At 43.6% G+C, this 26,874-nt stretch overlaps 1 protein-coding gene across 2 annotated transcripts in view; it reads right to left on the bottom strand.

Annotated features, from left to right (window-relative positions):
• The window catches only part of LOC138515939 (uncharacterized), a 671,334-nt gene that overhangs the window by 434,552 nt on the left and 209,908 nt on the right, over window positions 1-26,874 (bottom strand). For both annotated transcript variants that reach the window (XM_069630710.1, XM_069630709.1), the window contains exon 2: window positions 52-126. In XM_069630710.1, coding sequence (XP_069486811.1) covers window positions 52-126 — 75 coding nt within the window. The remainder of the gene's footprint in view (window positions 1-51; window positions 127-26,874) is intronic.

The following is a 26,874-nucleotide window of genomic DNA, read 5'->3' as shown; positions in this document are numbered from 1 at the left end:
TCAACCATTTCTTGACATTTGCCAATCTCAAAATGTAAGTTGCCACTGTACCTTCGATAGCTTGAGTGGGAGTAGCAGCGACGCTGGAGGAGGTAGTCGTAGGAACCGTGGTTTCCTCACATGCACCTGCAGACATGTTATAAAAAGAAACAGTGTAATTGTTAATTGATGTTCTGAACAGTAATTGATCTCAGAAATAATCAGCTGGTCTCACAAGCTATTGTGACCAAGGGTAACCCTGATCAGTTCCTCTTCAATGTCAGATAATTTAGAAGCTTTGGTGCTGGAGTGACTTCTCCTTGCTGATGTCATCTAGCTGTCGTCATAGTTCATATACACACACTCTATAGACCCATGACAAAATGTTGCAATTTAGGTAAAGCACAATTAATTGCGGTTTAATTCAAGGGAAAATAGGTCGTTTTACATTCGACTCCCCAAGCTTTGCTGAAAACCTTGAAGCAGGACCCATTCTCTAATTCTAATATTTCTGCAATGGACAATGCACTGTGATTTAATGTTAAGGTACAAATATGCTGTTTTACACTCATTCCCAGTTTCTGTCTTCATAGTTCATGAAAGACTCCCTGAACATTGCTGAAAACCTTAAAGCCATATCCATGCATGCCTTGATCACGTGACCTGTTTTGAACCAATTGCACAATTTTATTTGCTTCACAGCGAAACAGAGAAATCACAGATAAACACTTTATTGCGGATGGAAGGTTTGTCAGAAAGAACGCAAGCTAGCTGCAACCAGCCCAGAGGGACATCTCACTACTTCTGCCGTACCAGGAACATTGGTTATGTTGGTGAGAGTGGTCAGCCCAGAAAGGATCTACAAGAGACGCCCTGCAAGAGTTAGGACACTGATGGCAGCTTGAGTGAGTTAGGACACTGATGGCAGCTTGAGTGAGTTAGGACACTGATAGCAGCTTGAGTGAGTTAGGTCACTGATGGCAGCTTGGGTGAGTTAGGACACTTATAGCAGCTTGCGTGAGTTAGGACGCTGATGGCAGCTTGAGTGAGTTAGGACACTGATGGCAGCTTCAGTTGGGGAGACGGTGGATTGATTCAAAGAAACTAAATGCCTCCCATACCAAAGTCTGGGTGAACAAAAACACTATGTCCATCTCATGCAACGCTCACATGTCAGCATGTCCTTCCCACAGCTTGCTGTTACATGGCTACGTGGAGACTGGTCGCACATACTAACTCCAGGCGCACCCATGTTGGCAATTTCAATGCCTAATAGAACCCACATAGTCCTCAAGCTCTGTATTTGCTCGTGCACAGTTATTATTCCACGTTTTATCCCACAACCCAAACCAACAGAACTCAGATCAGAGTCTTGGTCTGACGAAATAGCCGCCCATATCACAGACAAATACGCACAAGAACTCTTTGGACAAAGAGCTACATCAGAAGCAATGATGCCAAAATAATGCAAAGGCAAAACTCAATAACACGCAACAACTAACCAAGGAGACACAGGTGCACTACCACACAACCCCATCATTGCACACAACAGTGAAGTTTCAGGCCATGCCAGGAGGTCTACGGATGGTTTATTTGCAAAGTGTAAACCTAGCAAGCAAGCAACCGGCACTTCACAAGAAGAGGTAGCATAGAAGAAGAGGAGTGGGGACGTAAAGGGGAGGATGAAGTCAGGAGCCTATCATCATCCGTCAATGCAGTTTTCCTTGAATCCTTGAAGTACAAGGTCTTTAGACAGTTCTATGCTGAAGTGCAGGAGGTTGTGTGCACACCTGAAGTTGGTAGGTATATGGCTCCAGGCTAGGAAATGTACAGCCTGAGGTTCAACCAGGCCAAAACACATGTCTGGGGTTGCAGTTGGTACTCTTGTTCAGAGGAAAATGTCTTAGCATTTCGGTGCTGGACTGCCCCAGGGCAGGACAAAGACTGATGTGTTTTGGATATTTCTCCTCTGTGAAAGATAGTGAGCTAAAGACTCTGGGCGAGGCTCTTGTAACTGGGACTAATGTCTGGCAGAGGAACTCCCAGGACCCCCCTTGTTAATTTGCATTTTTGTTACCGAAACCACAGCGCCCATAGATCATCTCTTCGCTAATCACTTAGACATGGATAGAGGTTACCTGTATTGCATCACTAGCAAGCTTGACACCAAGGAATCACAAGCTACAAAGGTGACAAATGTAAGAGAACATAGTTCATGGCTGCCAGTATCCTATGCCACCTCAACATTTCTGACTATTCATCTAAAAAGATTTACCTCACCATGAATAACATCTTCAATCCCCTGAATAAGGTTTACCTACATTGTTTCATCACAACTGCTCCCACCACCACCTGTTCCCCATTCCCATTCTTCTACGCCTTTGTGCAGAATTGGGCACCGTTGGTCATGCAGCTCTCTTATTCATCTTATAGTCCCTTAAAATCCCTGATTTTGCAATTACATTCTGGGATTTTTGTTCCTTGTTGAATCTCTCCCTTTTGTGTATGTCTGTTCCCCTCCATTTCCACCTTACGCCGAGTGACCCAGTGACGCGGTTCTGAATTCAACACTACCATTCTTTGAAATAACATCCCCACTTTTAGGTTCTCCCGCTACTTCTGCCTTGATTACTCCCCCATTTTCTGTCCCTTCACCAATGTCATTTGACCCCACCCTGAAGTGACATCACAGGAAGTGACAGAACATGAAATTTCAACTCTTGACAAAACAAGAATTGACATCATATAGCATTGTTCTTAAATACAATACGAAAAATATGGTTACGATATCACTGTAATTTGATATACATTTCATACAAGAATGGATCACCATATGTATTGTTAATATCAGTGTGTATAGGGCCATATTACCGTGAATGCAAGCAGAGGTCCAGGGCTAAATGATAATGATGTGTTATTATATAGCGCTTTATTTAGAACGAATATTCATACAATATCACCCAACCTGGGTTGGTACTCATTAATTGACCTCAGAAGGATGAAAGGCTAAGTTGTTCTTGCTGGGACTCGAACCTGCACCCTGCAGATCACACACACATATCGCAGCAGTGAGCTCTCAACCCACTGAGCTATCTTACTGGCTATAGCTATCTTTCCGGCTATCGTAAAATGAACAGTTAGATGTCTGAATGTTCTCAAAGTCAGAAAGCAAATTACACTGGGTAGTGGATACCATTAACTGGTAACTGAGATTCAACAGCAGGCCAGTTCATCTGCAGGTCTGGTGCAAAGTTTGCCATATGTGAAGCCTGAGTGGATCTACTTTTCAGACTTCAGAGACTATCAAAATGCATACAATTGGGAGGGCTCATAACTGTGTATTAAAGAATTTAGAGTGGAGCAGGGGAAGCAGCGCACTCACACCGCATCCCCTACTCTGGGCACTCATTCTCTCATACATGCCAAGCAAACATCTTGAACAGCATGCCAGGGAGATAGGAAAGATAGACACATTACAATAAAGCATTAATTGTGGTAAATGAAATCAAGGGCCAATTTATGTGCTATGGTCAAACATTTCAACACTGTACACAAGCTTTTAGGCACAAGGATTTTGTCAAGTGACCGAGGACACTGAGATGGAATGCATTGTGATGATCGTAACAGAGACAACAGCAGAAAAAAACATGCTATAACTGCAACTTGCAAAGAGCAAAAAGTCTGAATTGGATGCTTATTCTACTCTAAATGCATTTTTTTGAAGTTTTTATCTGCATTGTGAATTTGAGGTGTTCAGGAACAGACTAAATCAGTGACTCACCCCCTCAAGTGTACCTGAAATAAAACTTTAATGAGTCTACCAATTATTGTATAGAATTTCAGAAAGAAAAACTATTTATAATTCCAATTCTTTATTTATGGTCACTGCTCAAAGTGTGATGCTTGTGGAACCCCCTGTTTTTTTTTTAAAGATGCCTGAACAAGAAAGCCAACCACTCCAGAAACAAAGAGCCACATGGCGCTGTCCAAAGCCCAGGAGCTTCCATTAAAAAAAGACATATTTTTAAGGGTAGCAAGGGAGACCACAGGGGTACAAAGGGAGGCCTGAGAGGTTGCAACTGCGACCCCCAAATGTCATCCATCCTGGGTAAGGACCTTAATCCTCATTGAGAATGTGATGTTTTGCCAGAGCCGTGTTTTGGTAAGATTATATGGCATTAATTGGTAGACTAACAGCTGTTTTATTTCACCCACATAGTTTTGCCGGGGAAACAACATCCTATATATGCTATGTATTGTTCTCTCCTCTTTCCCATCAAAACCATGACACATCTGCTGAAGATCTGGTTAAAACTGGGCACGGCCGGGGAAGAATGTAGGGGTCTGGCTGCCAAATCTCTTCAGACAGCTTAGATACCTGACAATAAGGCTTTTAAGAAGAACCCTTCTTTTGACTCTGAATGTGAATTAGTAAAAGGAGCGTTATCCCTGCTCAAAACCAGGGAAGTGTGTAAACAGAATCTAAACATCTAACTGATAACAAAAAACCTGCCGTGTGGACAACAGAGGGGATCATTTGAAGAGGGCAGTAGGAACTAAAAAACCAGAGTGATTTTTCATGAACATTTTCATTTTCTACATGAGGTTTAGAGTCCCTGCATGCCTGCCTCTGAATGGGATGCAGATTTCAGTGCACCCTATGCGGAGCACAGGCAGACACATTCTATGGACTCAACAATATGTGGATTCATTTGGCTCGAGTCACAGATTATGAAGAGGCAACAGTTCTATTGTTGTATTTGGATAAAGATTAGGTGGCAATTGGATGTAAAAATTAAAATTGGTAAAGTCCCAGGACTGGACCAGATTCCTTAAACATCTTTCAAGGAGGGAATTAATAGCTAGGCTCCCTACTGGACACTTTAGTTTTACGCGTTCAGTGAGTTGCACACAATACAATGATCCTGGCACAGTGCAGAGATAATTCCATTGTGTATGAAAGGAGGAAGAACTCTGCAGGGAATGATCACCTTAATCCTCTCATCGATTGCGCTAGGAACATGCATGGGAACATTCTGCAGAGATTGTCGAGAAGGAACAATTAAGCTCAGAGATGGGGGGTAGAGTTCTGAAAGGATCTGACAGGATCTCAGGATAGTTGACCAAGCCTTTAGTTTATATGTGTTATTTATTGATCTTAAAACCACTTTTGAAAGAATGCCAACATAGAGAGCTTGTAATTGTCTTTCCCATCATCAGCTACCCAGACCTTTGCTCTGGCCACTATTAGACCATTACTATGGAAACTCAGCATCAGTTATATGGGGACCGGAGTGAGAGTATACATTCCCCTGAGCTGTAGAAAATGAAGTGAGACAGGGGTGCATCCTTCCTCCCTTGCTGTCCTTCCTGCATATTAATGATACAGCAGATCAGATCTCAGCATTACAAGCAGACGCCCCTATATTCAATGATGTTTGGATCAGAAGCTTTTCATATGCTGATGATGTCATCCTCATCTCCAAAACCCCCATAGGCCTGAAGAAACAATTTACTAAACTGTATGAAAGACGTTGTAATAAAGGTCTACTAAAGGTCTTACTTTAAACAGCAAAACCACAAAGTCAACAGGCTTTAAACAGAGTAGACATAGAAGAGGTGAGGGACTTTGGCTATCTTGCCATTTGCTTTAGCAGAGCTGAGAGATGGGGACTCAGTATCTTAAATGAGGCCCACGGGCGTGCAGCACTTTATAAGAATTCAAAATAAATAAATGGACTCACGAAATCTGCCTATTTATTAAGTGAACAACTGTGGTGTTCAAAATGCTCGCAATTAGGGCTGCTGTTATGGTACCGAATTGTCAAAAATGAAAACATTTTGAAGAAGATTTAAGGTGTACCAAAAAAATGCACCAAGGATGTCAATTCATTTCTGAGTCGATTTTATGAGTATTGACTAGAAGATGATTATCATACCTTTGCACAGTACTGGATCCGTCTCTGGGCAACCCTGTCTCTGAAAAGATTCAAGGATGCTTTTATTGCAGTTTTGAATCTCCCAGGAGGTAAATCTATGCCCCCGTGCAGATATGTGAGAGTTATGTCACATGTGAATGATTTGCCATCTCCTCAGAAAGACCATTTTTGGATTAATGTAAAAACAGGTCACATAGCCAAAATTGCTTGCCACTGAGCAGCGGTTTAGAAACCAATGGTGAAATCGGCTCTGCTGAAAAAAGATAAAACATGCTTTGAAACCTCTCTTCAAGAGATGCATTCAGAACATATGAAAAGTCTATTTGTAAAGATGCATCTTGGAATACTCTCATTAGCATCAGTTAAGAACGCCTGGTATTCTTTGGCCACTGCTAGTTGTCTAACATGTCACTGGGAGATTGAACAAATACAACACTGACTATTTATATGTGCACTCCATAGACATGTGCACATTAGGAATTCCATTCCATGCTTAAAGAGCGATGGCATAAGCACACTGGAGAGGGTTTACGCATTGTGTAAATCTATTCAACTTTCAGTGGTAGCCTTTACTTTGGTAAATGTGTTCTATGAAGCTTGGTTCTGCAGAATTAAATATTTGAAAACATCTAATTATCTCGTGTCCTTTTTTATTATTTATGTTTTATTTATTTTTGCATTTGTAGAGTGCACTACAGTCCTCCAGGCAACGAGGCGCTATAAGTATACTCAAGGAGGCTTGCTTATGGGTTACAAAAAGCGGCCCAGGTGTGATGCTTAAAACATATAGTTACTTACAAGTTTTTGTTACGAAGTACAATATTCTACATTATGGTTGCTTATTGACTGGATTATTTTACTGTTTAAAATGTTTAACTATTGTAGTATTGTGGCTTGTAAATACCCTGATTTTACGTATGCTCTCAGAATCAGTGTATTGTGCTGTATTAATTTGCTGTTGTTGTATGCTTCCATTAGGGTTTTCAAATGAGGTGTTAATGATTAACATGATTACCCTCATCAGTCTCTTGAATGTATTTGACAAACTCTTTCTCAAAGTAGTCCTCCTCCTTACTCTCCTCAATACCTTCACCACCTCCACCTGAAAATATTCCTCATCCCTCACCAGTCTCTTTAATTGACACTTTCTTTCTCCACACAATTGCCAGGTTTCTCCTGGTTTGGTATCTCTCTTGTATATTCCAGTCCTCCTCTCGTTCAGCCACACTTATTTAGCCGAATTTCCTTGCAACACTTTCTCCCTCTCTTGATTACAGTTGGTTTCTCCACTCCTTCCTCGCTCCCATTAGCTCCTCCACCAGCTCGCCACCTCTTTCTCTTTATTTTAACCCTCCTGTCAATTGGTATCTCCCTGACTTGTGCTACTTGTCCTTTGCTTCTTCCCTCTTCTTCACCCTTTGAACATCACCCTACTTTCAAACGCCACTGTTCTTCCCCTCTTCTTAAGTCCACTCATCTTCTTACTCATGTGATCCCTTCTCACGCCCTTCTTCTGACCTCCTTCAACCTCCTATCCTGATGGATCTCTTCTTTTGATTCCAACTTTACTGACAGCATTGCCCTCCTCTTGTCCCTCCCGCCCTCTCTTGGTCAAAATTCATGCCCCAATTTTCCATACCAATACTCTCATTTTTAGCAAGCCACTCCCCACTGCTTTCCTCTGCTCCTCTCTGTGAATCACCTCAAGTCTCCTCTACACTTCCCACCCTCTTTCTGGTTCCTTTCACTTTCTTTGGCCGATTGTTTCCAACCAAAAGAACAAGTGAACAGGGTCAGTATTGCCTATTCGATTGTTCATGAGTATTGTTAATATAGCATAGTAGACAAACCTTTTTTACAATCAATGTTTATATTCAAAGGTGGAGACCTAATGGTCTAGTAGCACACAAAATACATAGAACATATCGTTAGTGCCAAACATGAATCAAATGCATGGTGCTGTAAAACATACATATTTGAGACATTTGCGGCTTAACTTATAGTACACATCAACTTAAGACAATGAGTTACCTACTGTTGCAAGAAGAAAAAACAACAGCTATCACAACAAATAATACAATTATTGGGCACAATATTGAAAAGTGGTAAACAGTGTTAGCATTTAACACGAGAAGTGAAATAGGAAGAGTCTACAGAGGTGTGTTTCGGCCCTCACAGGCTACTGTATAAGCCTATCTTGTCCAATATTTTAGAGATACAGGGAAGGATAATACCCATTTATAAATGGACTATGCCACGTCCGTGTTCCAAAATGGCGGACCGCTATATATACAGACGGTCGCCATGACTACGAACCTTTCTCTGCTGCAAGACTGCTGCGCGGCGCAGGTTTCTGTTTCCACCATTAGAGGTGAACGACTCTCCGGCGGGTGCAGTCGTGGGCCATTATGCGTCCAATTGACTATAACACCGCACTCCTGATCGTTTTTTACAGACACCCATATGGTGGGGTTCTAATGCGATCGAGGTTCTTCCTGCTCCGACCCAGCGGTGCGTCCATTCCATGAGAACAGAGACCAAGTGGAATCAAGGTAATCATGCCATCCTATCCCGATACACCATACCCAGATCGACTGTACATGGCAAAATTTTGCCACACGTATGGGATGGATGAACACAAAGAGTGTTATTTTTTCGTTCCACAGACATGAACATCCCCAGCTGGGTACAAGCCCGCTGTGAATCGCAGCACCACGACTAAGATACCAGTCATGCACACACCACCCGATTAAGAGACAAGGTGATACTCAGGTATATTTTTTTTATACATTTCTCCATGCACAGGGATATAATAGATTCAAACTCTATGATGATACTCAGAAACATGAAATGTATGTTTTTCGAATCTTACAAGCATCCCATCAGGGTTCCTGCCCGTCAATTACATATGGGTCTTCCATTGTCGGTGGCAACGAGAAGCACGGACATACCGTCAAGCTATTCTATCCACAATAATTCTTCCGAATACTGTGGCTTGCACAGGTAAGCCATCATTGATTCGAATCACGGCCTGCTAAATTTTGATGCTGGGCTTTACATATATTAACAATACTCGTGGGACAATCGAATAGGCAACACTGACCCTGTTCACTTGTTCTTTTGATTTCAGAGCCCTCCTGGGCAGAATAGGGTCCTAACCAGGAGCCCTTACATATTCGATTGTTTCCAACTCCTTGTCTCCAACTCCTCTTCCTTTTTTGTCTGGCCTCCTAGATTTCTCCTTCAGCATTTGATCTCATGCTCCAGCTTGTTCTGCTCATTTCCGAAGGCAACCCCGAATCAGCTGGTAACTGGGGGTGGGAGAAATATCTGCTGGCATAGTCAAATTGGTAAATTTCAGGCTATTTTGTGCTCTTTCTGTTTTGCAGAAAAAAATGGATTTTGTCAAGCAACTTATTTGCACGCAAAACCAGAAATGGAATGTTTTTTTTGGCCGAAATTGCTACGATGTTGCAATTGTTTTGAAGTTTCATTGACATTGCTGCGACTTTGCTGCACTATTGCCAAAGAATTGAAAAATTGAAAAATGTTGCATCAGTTTGCATAGAAATTGCACATTTTCAGGTGGCATGACATTTGGCTAAAAAGATGAATTTCACACACATTTCAGTGAAATGTCTGCAAAAGAGATTGACAGAATTTTGAACACCCCTACTCTTAACTCCCACAGCCTCTTTCTCAAATGATCTTCCTCTTTTATAGTAGACTGAGTCTTCTCACTGGGTTTCACCTTTCCTGAAGGAGAACTGTTTCTGTGTGACTATTGGGGCTGTGGCAGGATTGGCTAATATCGCCTATGCCTGGCTATTCTGTTGCTCCCTTGGCTAGCCTCCCCCTCCGCAACCTCCCAGTCTGCTTGACGTCTACGGAATTTGATTAGTTGAGAGTAAGAGACAATTTAAATGCACAGACGTCCAAGCTTCCCCAGTTCTGCATGGTTTAATCGCTTGTGCTGGCTCTTTGCATGTCTGCAGCATCTTGACCCCTGCCTCCACCCACTGCGATACTGGCTAAATGGTGACAGCTTAAGCAGTTAAGTATCGCTTGCCACTTTCCTTTTTCACAATCATCTGTATTATTGTGCTCATCTTACGTTTTGTCGATCTTGATAGTTCCAGAAAAATCTCATCCCCGGGTAAGGGTAACAGGGTTTCCACGGGTTTCATACATGCCTCATTTAAAGGGGCATGATCAGCTGTAGGTGGCATGTGGTGAGTTCTTGCCAGGTGCCAGGGAGCTGGTGGTGTCAACCAGGGGATCCTCCACAAATCGCCCCAAGTTCAAGTCTAACTCAATGGGTGTTGGCACCCACCCCCTTGGTCAACCCAGCAGTCACCCTAAGAGCCAGGCATGGCACTTTGTTACAATCATTAGCAACTGGTCTGGCCCTCAGCCTCAGGTGTTATCACTGAAGTCTACCAGTTTAAGGGTACACATCTACCACACTCTCTTTATAATGCAGCTGTCTGTTTTGACCAGCGCCCTCACATTGTCCCATGTCAGGAGTGAGCAGTCCACATAGGCCTGTTGCTTTTTCAGCTTGTACTTCCCAATTTACAATGAATCATGAAGAACTGAAAGTACTGGGATAGAAAGAGGACTGGACGAGCAACTGACATGGGTCAACGTAAGTCCTGTGTCTCGTGTCAGATCTTAATATGCTGGCTAGTGAAATAACAGATGTGTTAACTTTGATATGTAGCCCAGTGGTCCTAAATCATTTCTGTAGTGGGAGGTACTTCTGATCAATTAACATTTCTGCTAACTACTATAATCTGAAACAAAGGCATCCACAGACCCCTTTGCGCAGTTAGCAGACGTGTGAATAGTAATTGTCTAAGGCAGTGATATTCAAACTTGTTCCTGCCTAGACTCCACCCCCACGCCCCTTGAGTACAAATACTGTTTATGGGCCCCCCACCTCGGGGTTAACCATCCAAGGGGACCCAAAGGATGTCAAGGGCGGCCCCAGGATCTTTAAATTATACACAGATTTTCCACTGCATATTTATTCTATTAAACACAGTCACCTAAATCCTTTCTTATATTAAAAACAGTCATCTTAATCCCTTTTTAAAGAGTCTGGCCCCCACGGACATCCTTCAGGCCTGCCCAGTGGGGCCACTCCCCCAGTGTGAAGACCTCTGGTCCAAGGTGGCACACATATCTATATTCATATGATTGTGTGTACACAGGTCACACGTCAGTGTGGCACCATTTAGTGCACAGTAACACAAGTAGTCGTACAGTAGCAAACATCTGTGTACAATAGCACACGTGTATATAGTTAACTTGATACAGAAACACAATTGTTCAGATAGTAACACAAATGTGTATAAAGTAACAGAAAAACAACACTAAATTAAATTTAAAAAAAAAACGGAATGCTGATTTTCGAATTGTGTGGCAATACACAACATCATCTCATTGTACTGTATACATAATCCTTTTAGGGCATACACATTTGTAGCATAAGTGTATATTAATGTGATGTTGCATCCTTTAACAGAACGTTGTAGCCATGTCCAGCACAGAAGGTGTGGAGATAGACACAATTTTATGGTGGGGAGCTGGAGGGTAGTTTGAAAAAGTGGGTTGTAAGTGAGGTCATGAGTGATCTCTAAACAACCAAAGCTCCTCCAAGTATCTGCCTACCCACTATCGGTTGTGTCTTTGCTTTGTGCACTCTGGCCTTGCTATCCCCCCTGCATAAGCCATATCTCTGCTCTCAATTTTCGTGACAGATTGGAGGGGAAAATGTCAACATAGTGTCTGCGTGCCTTCTCGAGGTGATGACAGGTCCCAGCACAGCAAGGAAACGTGTATTTGTTTCTCACCCGGAACTGGACGTGCTATGCATAGAAAGCTGTAGAAGGTCCCTTAGCCCATTGCACTGCTGTAGCTCATTGCCCTCCTTCTTAGACGAGGAGGCTAAATATTTATTACACCTTCCTTTAGCTCATCAGATCCATCTTTTACCCCAATTCAGATGTTTAGTTTTGCAGAGATGCTAATAATCGGGAGGTGTGGGCCATTTAAAAGCAGCTACTTACAAGGAGAGGAAACCCGGTATACTACTGTCTAATCACAATTAGCAGTGTATACTTTGTCTATATCCGGGAGGATAGTGATAGGAGTATAGGGAGACAAAGTTATGAAGCAGGTACTAGAGGTGTGTGATATAAATACTCTAAGTAAAACATTAGGAGGGACCAAGGAAGGTTAAAAAAGCCAATATCAAATTTTAATAATCAACAGTCCGTCAAGATTAAAACATCAATTAAATAAATAGGTCAGAAATACAGACATTGTCAAGCCCCATGTAGAAAGCATCAATAGGGAATACGTAACAGGCTCTGAAGGCCAGTTGAAAGTAGTGTTATAGCAACAATACGACCACTAAGGGTACTTTTCAACCTAAATAGCAAGGTACCCATCCAAGTATGGATAAATGTGTCATAAATTATGCTCTCTGTTTAAAGTTCAGAGATATGTCTCGAAATATTTCTGTTCCTAGAGAGCAAGGTGTGGAACATTCATCAGGAGGGAGTAAATTATGGGCACACCCGACCATTATCACGATCACGTCTCTCACTGCAGGGTTTCCCTGCCCCGTGTTGTTGTTCGCTCAACTTGTTAGCAAAACACCGGTTCCATGCTTCTCCTCTCGATGCACTGTGACATAGTGGTATGTTATCTCTAATATGCCGTGTCCGGGTGTCCTTACACCGTCTGGACTTTGACACTACCTACATTGTTGTGTAGCACGTCCCGCTTATCCACTGCCGTTTTGTATATGGCCCCTTTTTGCATGTGGGAGTCACCAGTGATGGTTCCCCCTTCCAACGTTGACACGCTTTCACGCTTATCCGCATATTGGGTGTCTTCTTCCACACTGTTCGCTGTTGTTTTTTCTGTACTACTAAGCTTTGTAATAGCTGATACACTGGCTATTATCCCCTTTCTTTTTTAGGGGCGTGATTTTGACCACCCTATACCTACTAATGCTAGTAGAGAGCCCCCACAGGCACACTATAAGGTAACTATTTCCCTTGATAAGTAGCCCAGTTCATGCTCTGAACCTTCCAAAGTATATAACTATTTAATAGTTAACCTTTGATGTTTGCTGTTTTTTATTTCTTGCAGGTGCTATGATACTGTAGTGGTATTATTGTTTTCCATCCCAATTGTCAAATAGGCTATACTGTAATTTACTCCCTCCTGATGAATGTTCCACACCTTGCTCTCTAGGAACAGAAACATGTCGAGACATATCTCTGAACTTTAAACAGAGAGTATAATTTATGACACATTTATCCATACTTGGATGGGTACCTTGCTATTTAGGTTGAAAAGTACCCTTAGTGGTCGTATTGTTGCTATAACACTACTTTCAACTGGCCTTCAGAGCCTGTTACGTATTTCCTATTGCTGCTTTCTACATGGGACTTGACAATGTCTGTATTTCTGACCTATTTATTTAATTGATGTTTTAATCTTGACGGACTGTTGATTATTAAAATTTGATATTGGCTTTTTTAACCTTCCTTGGTCCCTCCTAATGTTTTACTTAGAGTGTTTATACCACACACCTCTAGTACCTGCTTCATAGCTTTGTCTCCCTATACTCCTACCATTTAAAAGCGGAGCTGAACAGTGAAGTCTTCGGCTTCAGCTTCATCATAGGGGCATATTCATATAGACAGGGCAGGCATATGTCCTCTGCCACTAAACGTGTTTCTGCTGCCTGTTAATGATTGTTGAAATGTAAACACTCTGCTCTCAGAGGTGAAAATTTGACTAGCTCTTGCTATTATTATTATTTATAATATTATTATGGTATATATTGAGTGTGGACCTAGCTTCGAGAAGCAAGGGAGCGCTTTACGGAGATCTACAATGATACATATACACAACAGAGCACTTTACAGATGCAAAACGTAGTGCTTTTCAAAGGTAACAACAGAACAGATGTACGGCGGGGGTAGGATAAAGAGGGCACAAAGGAGGGGTACAGCAATACACATGTGGCGGGAAGTAGAGGGGCAGACAATGTCTAGCCAGCCAGGTGGCGCGGGGGGGGCAACGTCATGGCCTAGCTGCTGAGGAGGAGAGACTCCCTGAAGAGGTTGGTCCTGAGGTCTTTTCTTAAGTGTGGGAGTGTGGGGGTGAGCCTAAGGGTGATGGGGAGGACGTTCCACAGTCTTGGGGCATAGATAGAGGTGACTTATTTTCTGGGCCTTTCCTTTTTGCAACAGCGGATTTCAAGTCTGCACATGTCCTGGCTTCTTGTGGTGCGCTGTCCGTAAGGTAGCTGGGTGACTTGAGGGCAAGTGCCTTATAGGTGATGCAGCAAGACTTGAAGGTGATTTGTGCATGCAGTGGGAGCCAGAGAAGGTCGATGAGGGCTGGGGTGATGTTGTTGTATATGCATAGACCCTTGATCATGCATGCGTCCGCTTCTATGATACTTCTCAAGGGGCACAAGGTAGGACACAGGAGGCCTTCGAGAAGGGCACTGGCCCATCCAGGTCGGATAGGACCAGTGCTTGAACAGTGGATCTAAAGCTGTCTGGAAGGAGGAAAGGCTTGACTTTCCTCAGGAGGGAAAGCTGATACCAAGCTTTCTTAGCTATGTTTGTCTTGAAGGGGAGGTGTTTCTTGATGTGGAGCCTGAGGGACTTAACGCAGGAAAAGAGTTTGAGTGTGAAGCCCTCAGGGTTCATGGTATGTCTGGGTATTCTGTGTTGTTGGTGAGGAGTAAGAATTTGGTCTTGGAGCGGGTTGAGCTTCAAGTATGCACTGGACATCCAAGACTGGATGGTTCAGTGAGAGGCAGGTTTTTAGCCTGTGGATGTCCTTGATGGAGTCGATCTTGAGGTATAGCTGTGTGTCATTGATGTATTGGTGGCTGTGGAGGTTGTGTATCGCTAGGAGGGCTCCCAGTGGCTCCATGTATAGATGGAAGAACACTGCGGAGAGGATGGAACTCTGCGGGACGCCACAGGTGACAGGTAGCAATGGCGATCTAGAGAAGTCCATCTGAACAAACTGCTGGTGGTTGGCGAGGTATGACTTGTACCAGTGTAGGACAAGGTTGCTGATCCCCATGCGCCAATGTTGGATGTCCGTAACGCGTGGTGGACTACTGTGTCAAAAGCGTCTGAGAGGTTGAGTAGAACCAAGCGGCAGGGGTGGCCATCGTCAAGGGTGTTGATGGCAACATGGACCACCTGCATGGTTTCCGCCTCAATGCACCCCTTTCCACTGACACCATAGCAGAGCATCACAGCAGAGTGATGCCTTCTGCCTTCACATTAGTCAGTTATGGAGAGCTTAAACCTTCCAAGCTAGTGGCTGACTCTGCCAATGAGCAACCGTATGGCTGTTTTGCTCAGTGTCCGTGTGTGTGTGTGTGTGTGTGTGTAGACACTAGCATAGTTTCATATATTGTAACATGTAGGTACAGTATCAAATTTATTTTCTGAGAAACTATTGCAAAAGAACACAGTAGATCTTTAAGTAACACCTGTGTGATCACCTATAGTTTCTTGAAACCAACAGCATTTTAATGCGCCACTTATGTAAATAAGCCCTGAACAGAGCAACACCACAGCCATAATTGGGAGGCAATCCAATGATCTCCGGTAAGAGAGCTGATCATTTGACATGCACATGGGAGCCCATAAGGCAGTGCAAACATGACGTTAGATACTGGCTGAGGAGCAGGTACATCCAGCAACAGGCACCATGTCATTATATGAAGGTGCATTTTGCAGCCTGAGGACAGGAACAGGGTTCACGCGGGCAATAGGTGCAGGATCAAGTCTTATTGTGCGAAATGGTAAGATCCACTAGAGGCTAGTGGAGCTGGAGGGGGTGAGAGGAGGGAGTGATTTGTTGAGCAAGGAGTCAAAGAGGTTGATGGGTTGGGGCCTTTCTGCGGCAGGTAAGGAGGGGAGGGTGAGGAGCAGGGCCTCTGTCAGGTCTGGGGGGATAAGTTTGACCTTGTTCCAGCACTTGAACTGTGAGGGAGGAATAGGGCAAGCCTTGTGAAGTGAAGGGGGTGTGCAGAGAGAGAAAGGGATGGTTGAGTGGTCTGTCCAGATGAGAGGTCTGGGGGTGGAAATGGTAATGAGGTTGGTTGAGCTGAAAATGTCATCCAGGGTGATGCCGGCAGTGTGGGTGGGTCCTGTAATCTGCTGGCTAAGATTGAGTACCTCCAATCTATCGACCAGGATTTGAGTCATGCTGTGTTGGGCGCATCAAACCAGATGTTGAAGTCCCCCAGTAGGGTGAGTGCTGAGTGGGTAACAAATATGGCAGATAGTGAGCCACATAGGGTGTTGCCAAAATGGCTGTCATATCCGATGGGCCTGTAAATGAGTAGGAAGCTGTGAGAGAGTGTGGGTAGGAAAGACATTTTGACTAGTAGGGATTTGCTGTTAGCTGTGGAAGGCTGTGTTTCAGAGAGAGTGATGGTTATGAATGGTTTGTGTACGAAGGCTACTCTGCCTCCTCTAGGGGGTCTGTTGTGGGTGATGAGTGTGTGTTCGGGTGGAAACGCTTTGTGTGCAATTGGTTTGAAGTAATCCGAGAAACATGTTAAATATGAGATTAGGATTTTCAGAGGTGAGGAGATCAAAGATAATGGGCTTCATTGCGAGTGTGCCGGTCCAGAAACAATGGTGCTGGTTAGCTCACCGGCACCCTTGTTTCTGGATCGGTAAACTCTGAGTCTGCCTGCCGTGGCCGCTGTGGTAGGCAGACTGTTCACGGAAGCATCCGCACAGTTGCTAACGGTGCTGGTGCTTCCGTGTCCCCACCCCCATAGAGTCCCGGAGGACTCTATGGGAATGGAGACTTACCATATACCGGCGCCCGACTTCCTGGGCCTTTGGTCTTGTAATGAGCCGGTTGCACCAGGAAGTCAGGCGCCGCTAAAATATTATTGAACCAGCTGCAACCCACCGGTAGCACCAGCAGGGTCACTGCCGGACCCGTAATAAGGCACAATGTATCTGTTCCTGGCCACAGAGCGGGCGTTGGTAAGGAGGCAGGCAAATGTGTGCAGAGTAGCAGGGATTGTTCTTCTCCGGGTGTCAGAGGTTGGCGGGTTTGGGGTGGCCGTTGTGATAGGTGGGATGGTGTTGTTCAGTGAGGGGGATGGGGGATTCTGAGGGTAGGAGGGCATGTGTGGGTGGTGTGTTAAGTGCGGGAAGAGGGAGCAGGCGTCCACTGGCCGTGCAGAGAGGACCAGTGTGGATTGGGGTTGGGTAGTTAGGGTAGTAGTGATTGGCTCAGAGGTCAGTAGGGATGTGGCAAGTGGAGAGGGGTGGTGTGTGGGGTCGGGCTTGGTTCTATTTGAAGTTGGTGGCCAGGGGTTGCGTTGGGTGAGGTCGATGTTGGGGATTGGTGTTGGGGGGGCTCTTGGTCATGTTGAAAAAGGGAGTTGGCAGGCATAGGTATCTGAGGGGTTGTGATAGAGTGGGTAGATAAGTTGTGCTTGGTAATGCAGAGGCAGGAGGTAACATTCCAGTTTCAAGGACCCTTGAGACAGAACTACCATTGGAACAATAAGAAATGTGTTATCCTTTGACCACAAATCATATATGCAGAAGTTTACTATGACTAAAGACATAGGGCCTCATTACACGGAAGGCTGTGAGCCATGGCGCTATTAGCGCCATGGCTCATGCCGGTAAAATACCGGCACCGCCTTGGCAGAAAGGGGATTTACCGCCCCATTCCAAGGTTGGAGGGGCGGTAAATCCCCCTTCCGCCATTGCCCTTCCCCATTCCCATTTCTGCCCCATAGGGCTCTATGGGAATGGGGAAGGCGCTAATTACGGCACCGCAATTTTGCGGTGCCGTAATTAGCTCCGAGGTCCCTTAGCGGGTTGGTTTTTAACGCCTGCAAAAAGCAGGCGTTAAAGCACCAACCCGCTAAGGGACCTCGTAGTAAGGCGGTAATGGTTAACGGTCACCGTTACCATTAACGGTGGCCGTTAACCATTACCGCCTACCGTGTAATGAGGCCCATAGTGTCACATATGAGAGTCAAAATACTTTTTTCGGAGTTCTCAGGAATCGCACCTTCCCCAAAAGGAGATTGATTATCCTTTTGAAAATGGACATGGGGCCAGTGGGGGCTGGTCACACTAGTGCTGGATCATCGCAAAGATCTGTGTTCATACTATTGGGTATTAATGACATTAACTCAGAGATCCCTACTTCCTGAAATTCTTCATATGCCCAAGCATTCAATCAAACAATGTCCAACTTCTTCATCCGAGAAGGGGTTGGTAAAGGACCAAATTATTGTCACAATTTCCTGCAAATAGTTCCTAGATAAAAAGTTCCATGGGTCACATGGTGTCACTAGGCAAAACACTGAACATAAATCAACTTTTAGTGCCTTCACTCTGTGCCCCTTCACTCACTGCGTATTTAATTCCACTCCCTTTCCTGCTTTCCTGCTCTTCTCCCCATGTTTGCTTCCCATCCATCCCATTTTTCTAAATCTCCCTTTGCTGCCACTCCTCTGCTCCCTATTGTCACTTTATTCATCTTTACTGAAACTTGTAACCTGCCCACTTCTGCTGATCTCCCAATCATTAATTCCACTCTCTCACACAATCTCCCGTTCTCGATCTCAAAGTATGTCCTTCACCTTTCCCTGGCCCCCGTTTCCAGTCTCTGCATTTTATACTCCACCCATTATCCTATCCATTCTACCTTTTCCTTTATACTTGACTCCCTCCTCTTCCCCTGTCTGCTGCTCACACCAACTTTACTTCCACTGCATTCTCCCTTTCTCTTGCTGTCTTCAAGTTTTTGAAGCCCTTGAAAGATGATATTTTGTCTACATACAAACCATAGACAAGGCATGACTTACAAATTGTAATAGTTATGCACAACAGCAAAGATCACGTGTTGTGTAGGCTATTGATCACTGAGAACAATGCTTGCAGTGACTGTAGCTGAAGATAATAATTCTAACCCTTGGAATACTCAATATTCGCACCCTGGGGAAGGATGCTTAATCAATCAGGTGGCTATAAATGCAGGAGAGAAATGCCAGTGCCCTGCACGCATTCCACCAGCCACCCAAGCCCCTTCCCAAGGTGCTGCTGTGTTTTCTGCGGTGCCTTGCCCCCCACAACCCTTCTGTCAACCCTGGGTACATGTCATCTACAACGTCCCACCCACTACTCCACTCACCTGTTGGCCTGAGGCATTGTATTCACTATGTTGGTGGCCATCTTGTTTTCTTTATACATGCAGAGTCCATTTCATGTCCAGAAAAAACCCTTAAAACTATTTGAACCCCACACAGCGTGAGCAGCTATCACCCCAGTGTCATTGAGCCTATAGACCGGAGCCCTCACTGCGGCCCGAGCCAAGAGAGACTACCTAGGCTCAGGCTGGCAGTCTGAGGCCGTCCCTGTATGCCCCCTCCAACCCCTATAGCGGTGGTGTTAGGCTATCATCTGTGGATTCTACATACTGGAACAATCTGAAGATTGTTCAGAGTGCTATCTTCCAAACCTACCAGCAGTGTGACGCACACCCGAGCCAATTCTCTGAGACTACCTAGGCAGATTTCTGTACTAGGAACATGACTGTGCTTATGTACCATGCAACCAACCCCCAACGACTGCTCATGCAAATTTAAATACTTTTAACTAGCCACTACCTACTCTTTGTTAAAGTAAATACCAAAAATGGAGCGAGCATAGCCTCCAGGAACTAGAAAACACTAACCCGCCAATTAAATAGGCCTATACAGTCATTACTTGCATCCATTATTTCTGCACTTTTGCATTTGTTTTACTTTGAAATGAAAGAGCCAAGTGGATTTTAAGAGCTTTATAGACCCGCCCTCAGGTCGTACAAGGCTTTTATGGGCTATGAATTGAAAAGTAACTGAAACCACTGAAGCTACCAGTTTATGGCTGCAGGCACATTGTATCCTCTTCTGCAAGCTACAATAATGCAGATATGCATGACAACAACACAAATACTAATTAGGCTGTAATGACAACATATGGACCCCAGATGATTATGGAAAAAGTCCTGGATTCTATTATGAGTTGTGGTAAAATCCCATTACTTTGATAGATGGAATATCTATTCTCGTGGTTGCTCACCACACTCTTTTTTCAATATTATTGAAGGCCCAAACCCTACGGAGCAGCAGGAGACACAATGAACAGCTTTGAAGTTCAAAGAGGTTATGTTGGAACATTGGCAACAGTGCCCTCAATAATGTGCATAAAATATGTGGGGTATTACTTGAATAACCAAGGCCAACATATACAACAGACTTCCAGCCATCCTTCAATCAGCTTATTCCAAGGGCTGTGAAAGGATTCTTGTGCAACCTAGGAAGGCAGGCCAAGGTCTACAGAGTGGTGCACATTAAACAGGGAATAACTCCACAGGTAGTGTATTGCTAGAGAGTATCAGGCACATTAGAAGGGTAGGCACGTACTGAACATGATGAATACGGGACTGCACATGCCCACTCGGCATGTAAACAAACTATAATGCCTTCCAATGTCTCTTGTGTTTTCGATATCTACAATGCCATATTGTGCATTCTGTGTTCCACCATGCACTCTCTGCTAATGTAGCACCTTGAGCTCAATCCACCAGCACGACACTGTGGAGCTCATTTTGCTCCTGAATGTAATTTGGCAGCAGGGAGGCCTTATGTTGACACTTTAAAGTAGGCGGCTCTCTGCTGCCGAATTTTTGTCATTTGCCCTGTGGGGTGCAAATATAAAGGGCAAAAGGTGGCGTACAATGCAAAGTGAGTGAAAGCTGTCGGCATGCTCACATGCCAGGCAGCATTATTTTATATTGCGAGTGCTGTTTGCCATGCTCGCATGGCAAGCGCTGCTCACAATTATAATGTCACCCATGTTTCACCCAGTGTTCACAAATACAATTAAACCCTCCACGAAATGCTTACATGTTAGGGAGGGTTTGTTTCTAATTGTACATGCCTGTATACAATGTATGCCTATTGGGTATGCCTGTGTTATGCTGGTGCATAAAGCTGGCGGACCCCATAGGGATCTCCAGCATTTGCACCGGCATGAAAATCCATACAAGTGCAAATGCTGGATCATTTGTATAGTGGAGAGGAAGGAGGAGGGGGACACGCAAGTTGCAGTCTGACGCTCCTCTCCGGCAAACAAATGCTGGAAAATGAGCTGTGAAATTAATGCAAGTAAGTAAAAGCCTTACTCAAGGCTTTTACTCCTTCCATTAACGTTACGGCTCTATGAACATGAGCCCCTGTGTGTCTTCTCCAATAAAATGCTGTTTCACCACTTACTATGATGCTGTGCTGACAATCCATCACTGAGACACACTGCGTAGCCAAGCTCACAAGAAATTACAAGTACATGATTACCCTCAATATGTCCCAATATTCACTCTAGCTTCACTTATAAGGTGAAGTGGGTTATCTATGCCTTTATCTTTACCTTCAGTCCTCTGGCATACATGTCTCAAAAGACTTTTGTCTCACTCAATATAGAGAGAGCCTCATAGGACAACAGGACCTAGAATATAGTCTAACCAACTAGGCATAGGCGCCCTTACCGAGCTGCATGCCCCAGAATGCACTGCCTCAAACAGCAAAAAGACTTTACAGGGGTGTCTTTACATCCAAGTGTAAAGTCTGTTTTATTCATCACATATGCAGTTGCCATAGACTCATGTGCCCCAAAATGCACTCAGTGGTACTAATTACAGTCTCTCACACAGGACTCCGATCCCACACTGAACACTGCTTCAATCAGTACAGACTCACTGCACCACCCTCAAGAATACACATTGGGCCTCATTACGAGGAAGGCGGTAGAGGGATAAAGGCGCCGGTAGAGCTGCCGGCCCCGTTATCCCTCTACCGCCTCATTACAAGGTCTGATCGTGGGTCCCGCAAAGGACGTCTGGTAAAACCAGACGTCCTTAGCGGGACCCCTAGCAGATCAGGATGCTAACAACGGGCCCGTCATTAACGGGCCCGTTGTTAGCATCCTCCCTATTCCCATTGAGCCCTATGGGGGCTCAAATGGGAATGGGGATGTACCGGGTGCGGGTTCCAGGAAAGGGAATTACCGGGCCCTCCAAGGTCGGAATGGCCCAGTAATTCCTCATTCCTGGAACCCAGACCCGGTACCCGGTATGGGGGTAGCCATGCCGCCAAAAGCGGCATGGCTACTTCCATACTCGTAATGAGGCCCATTGCCTCTGTATACCGTTGTTTTATCAAATTGCATTACTTCATGGTAATTCACTTCAACAAAATAACTTTGTAGGGAAGTAAATATGTATATATGTATTGAAGGGCAAGGGGTATTGCATCGGTGGCAATGGGGGGCAGTGGTGGGAGGGTTAGAAAAGGGGGAATAGAGGACGCCCTTAAAATGAAAAAAAATGAAAGTAAAACAAAATAAACCCACAAAGTTATTTTGTCAAAGTGAATTACCACAAAGTAATTCACTTTGATAAAACAATGTAGAACCCATTGCCTCACTCACTGTAGGTGCCCTACAAGCCACCATGCTCAGAATTTCTCCTCGTTCACTCAATAGCTAACTCCATGAGACTATGTGCATACTTAATGCACTTGCCTCAGATAGGAGGTCTTTAAAGTGCCACCAGAAGTGGATCTAGTTCTCTGGATTGCTCACAAAAGAGCAATGTAGTGGAAGGATGCCCACAAGGGGTTTAAGTGGGTAGGGGCTAGCCAGGGGGTGAGAGCAGGGTGCCCCGACAGTTTCCCAAATTGTTTCCCAGCCGGGTAGCTGCTAGGGCTTCCTAAAGTCCCCTGGCATCCCCAGCCGAACAACAACACTAGAAGCCGAGGCATTTTTTCTACTGTCTTTAGTGCTTGCGTTGTATGCCTGTGAGCTTCAGGCTTTAGACACTTTGTATCTGCCACTTTTAGTCTCCCTTAATTGCGGCACTGACCCCTGCCAGGCATCCGTTTAACTAAAGAGATGCAGTGATCATCACCCTTGCACCCCGGGTGAGAGGGTGATGCGCTCTGAAAAGGGATCCCTGGAGGGGGCAGTGCTACAATTAAGGAAGAAAAGGAGAGGCCGAAGTGGCCTTTTACTCAACTGAAGGCCACCCATTAGTCCATGCCCCCTTTAGGCCACACCCCCTTAACAGCCCCCTTCGAATCCACATCCCACTTAAAACACTGCTGCCCAATGAAGGCTGGCCCCATAAGGTCGCTCTTTGCACCTTTGGGCGTTAAACCACAAATTCACAGTTCGCACTGCACTGCTTCTCCACCTCACTCCCTGTGCTCTCCTCCCTTCCATCTCATTCCCTATCTCCACCAACTTACCAGCACTTTTGCCCGCTTTGCAGCGCCTCATCTATCCACACCAAGTAGAAGCACGATTTGCTCTTGTGCATCAGTCTATGTACAATGCTTTCTTGTGCGTCGCGCTTTTCCCTGGTAGCCTACGGACCTCATCCTCCAGAACTATCAATCCTACATCCTTACCATCACTGCTCCTAATTCAATTCTTCTCACATTGTTTGAGGCTTGTCTATGGTCTTTGTGCACGGTTCAGAGGTCTGCAGAGAATCAAACTCGCTCATGGGGCAGGAGGCACAGTCATTCTAGAAATCAAATGTGGCCGAATCCCCTTGCCTTTATACCTTGACACACAATCCTTCATAGAAGGAGATAAACTGGTCGACCAATGGCACCATGCACTGTACCTGACCACTAATGAACATGCATTCCACTTCAAAATCTTTGGCATCACGTCAAGGTGTCAGACTTTTGCCACTGCACTGTGTGTGTTTCTTTTACAGATGCTGAAAGCTGCACCTCTCTTAAGTCATACTTGAAAACATGAAAATAGTCTATCCTGTGCCATCTTCTGGTTTTCTAAAACAAAACAAAAAAATAGAATTGCACAAGAGCTGCTATTCACTGAGAGTTTGTCTCTCCTATTTTTTTTGGGAATGAACCAAAAATTGTCTAACTGCTGATGTATATATTAATTGGCACACTTGGGGTAAAGTGTTTCCCCATTTAGCAAAGTTTTATGTTGTCTGATGCATATCCATGTTATTTTGGCATTTGATGCCTTTTTGTATATTTTGGTTGTTGCTTCCTTTGCATCTTAATCATGTCTGTTATGACGCATGACATGAAATTGGCATTTTTAGAGGGTACACAGAACAGTGCTTGCCCAAGCGTCTCTTCATTGATGAGGTTTGCACTTTTAAAAAGTCTTACATAAAAAAAGAACACTGCCCTTCTTACTTTAAGTAAGCTCCAATTGAATGAAGTGATACTTTTACTTCTGTGAAAATAATTTACTTATTAGACATTCATTTTAGAATGAAAAATTGCCCCAAGATCTAGCATCCAGCAGGCAATTAATTCATGCAATTAAAATGTCCCTGGAAATATTGAGAATAAAAATAAAATTGTCAAAATGTTACTCATGATTTTGTTGAAACATACTTTTAAAATGCCTTGTAGATTTAACTTTTGAGGGCTCTGGGAAGCAGATACGATTCTACTACATTTTACTAACATTTAAACATATATATATTATTCCATCCTTAACTTGATCCTGATAAAACTCACTTCAATTTACCAGGCATTTATTTAATTCCATTTTAATGAGCTGAAAAGCATTACTCACAGACATTCATTTATACAAGAAAGCCAACTGACATTAAGTTAATATTATTCTGTTTTGGTTTTCGTGCAATCAATTACACTGTTTTCTAATGTAATGTGTGAAGTGCATATGCAATTGCCAGCCATTGTCATTTCACTTGTAATTGTGTTGCATCTATCAGTCCTTTAAGCAAAGCACTTTATAAACAGCCGCCCCTGACTATTGCAACCGCTGGCCTCGAATCATAATGGTCTCTGTTTCCTTCAGTTGAATCCCAATGTCCATGCCTCAAAAATGTCTTCAAAGAGAAAAATGCACAGAGCTCTTAATGAAACGCTGTGCTATGGGCACGCCTGCGTTTGTTTTATTTCAATGGAATTGTTGTGGAAGTAGCCTAGTTTTAGGACATGAAACATTTCTAGCAATCTACGCATAAAAGCGCACTGGAAGTAAAATGACCATACAAAGACAGTACAGTTCCAGTTGTTATGTTAATATGATTTTATACGGCACCAAATCTCCACTGTAGTTGTATCAGAGTGGCTAAGCTTGTCTGTTTAGTGGCATACTGTGCCACAACCATGGGTATGCAGACCTCAGCCTACTGGAATAAAGAGAATGAGAGAGGGGAAGCTAAAAGGAAAGGTGTTTCTTTTCTCAACCAATCATAATAACATTTGCATCCCACCATAAATCGATGCATTGCATTATTCGCAAGAACATAACATTGTTTACAATTAATATCTATGAACCGCACCTGTTCCCATCTGCCATCTTGTGATAACGTGTTCTACAGTGAGAACACCATATGTTGGTGTGCCGTGATGGCCATACATCATAGCACAGGCCCCTGCTTTGACGTCAGAAGCCGCAGCTGAAAAATCACACCTGTGGTCAAGAAGTGAGCAGAGGACGCCGCTGAACGTACTGTCTACGCAATGCATTCATGTGTCATCATGGAAATGTGCAGGACACTTTAGTGTTCAATAAATACCCACAAAGCCTTTCTCTGATGCCTGTATAATAATCGCGCATCGCTCAGTGTTCATTGTATTTATTTCTCACTGACCAGAATCATTATTTGTAGTAAACTCCTACTAACTCTAACATCATGTACACTGGAACAAGTACATTTATTTATGTGTTTGACACTGAAAATTCCTTACCTCCCTAATCATATTAAAGAATGTACCTTAGGAATTTGCTTTTTATCTCAGTATCTATCCACTGATGTCTTTTTGGCACCATTAACCTATTAACAATTTCGAATTTATTGTTGTCGAAATTATTATTTGTATCAATTTACCTGCCCTGTCTTTTTCGAACTCATGCATTTGTTAAATGCACAAATAGCGTTGCTTCATTTACTTTTAAGAAAATTGTGAATTTAATGTTGACTTTAAATTGAAAACTCATTTCTTTTCTTTTTCAACAGTTTTCTTTTTCTCATTTCCATATGAACAAGCATGCCTGGTATTCAGGGGTTCATTTGTGAACCAGAATACATGGATGAAGAAATGCAATCAAGACAAAGCCTTGAGGAAATGGGGGAGACGACTGATGTGGAGGCTCAGACCCCGGACGTAGAACACGGTAGTATGGAAGACGTTTCCACTTGATTTCACTGCCATTGTTGTCAACTCATGCCAATTTTGGAAGAAAGTACATACTGTAGAGAAAACACCACATGCACCACTATGTGATGATGATTCTCCGCCACTATGCATAACGCAGCCAGGACACTTCAGGGCAGAGTGCCTTACACATTCGATTCTTGGTATGCTGATAGTCCTTATGCATGAACTTCTTGGCACTGTTCATCCACATATTCCCAGTAATATGCGAGCATGATATCTGTTAATTTACAGATTAACTGACTTGTAATTTATTTCACATTATTTTACATTCCAGATATCCAATAATCTCAAGTCTTTTATATTTTGTATATCTAATATTTCTTGTTTCTTTATCACAGTAAACCAATATGGTTGCAAAGTTTCTGGAGACAACCAATATCCCTAAAAAAAATGTTCTGAAAAATATATTCCATTTTATGCTGCCCGTGGCTGATTTAAATTGCATTGTATTTAAATTTGATGTTGCTTGTTTTATAACTATTTGTTGCCAAACCCTGATGTTCAGTACCTTTGCCTTGCCGAGTTCTAGCAGCATATAAAATAAAAAAAATTATACAAAAAATATATACTTTATAGTTCTCTTATGTCAATTGAACAAATCTATTTTTTAACAAATGG

The sequence above is a fragment of the Ambystoma mexicanum genome, chromosome 6q (assembly GCF_040938575.1).
Source record: "Ambystoma mexicanum isolate Mex_15411 chromosome 6q, UKY_AmexF1_1, whole genome shotgun sequence".
In the NCBI taxonomy this organism is placed as follows: domain Eukaryota; kingdom Metazoa; phylum Chordata; class Amphibia; order Caudata; family Ambystomatidae; genus Ambystoma; species Ambystoma mexicanum.
This window is presented reverse-complemented; position numbering and strand designations above follow the sequence as displayed.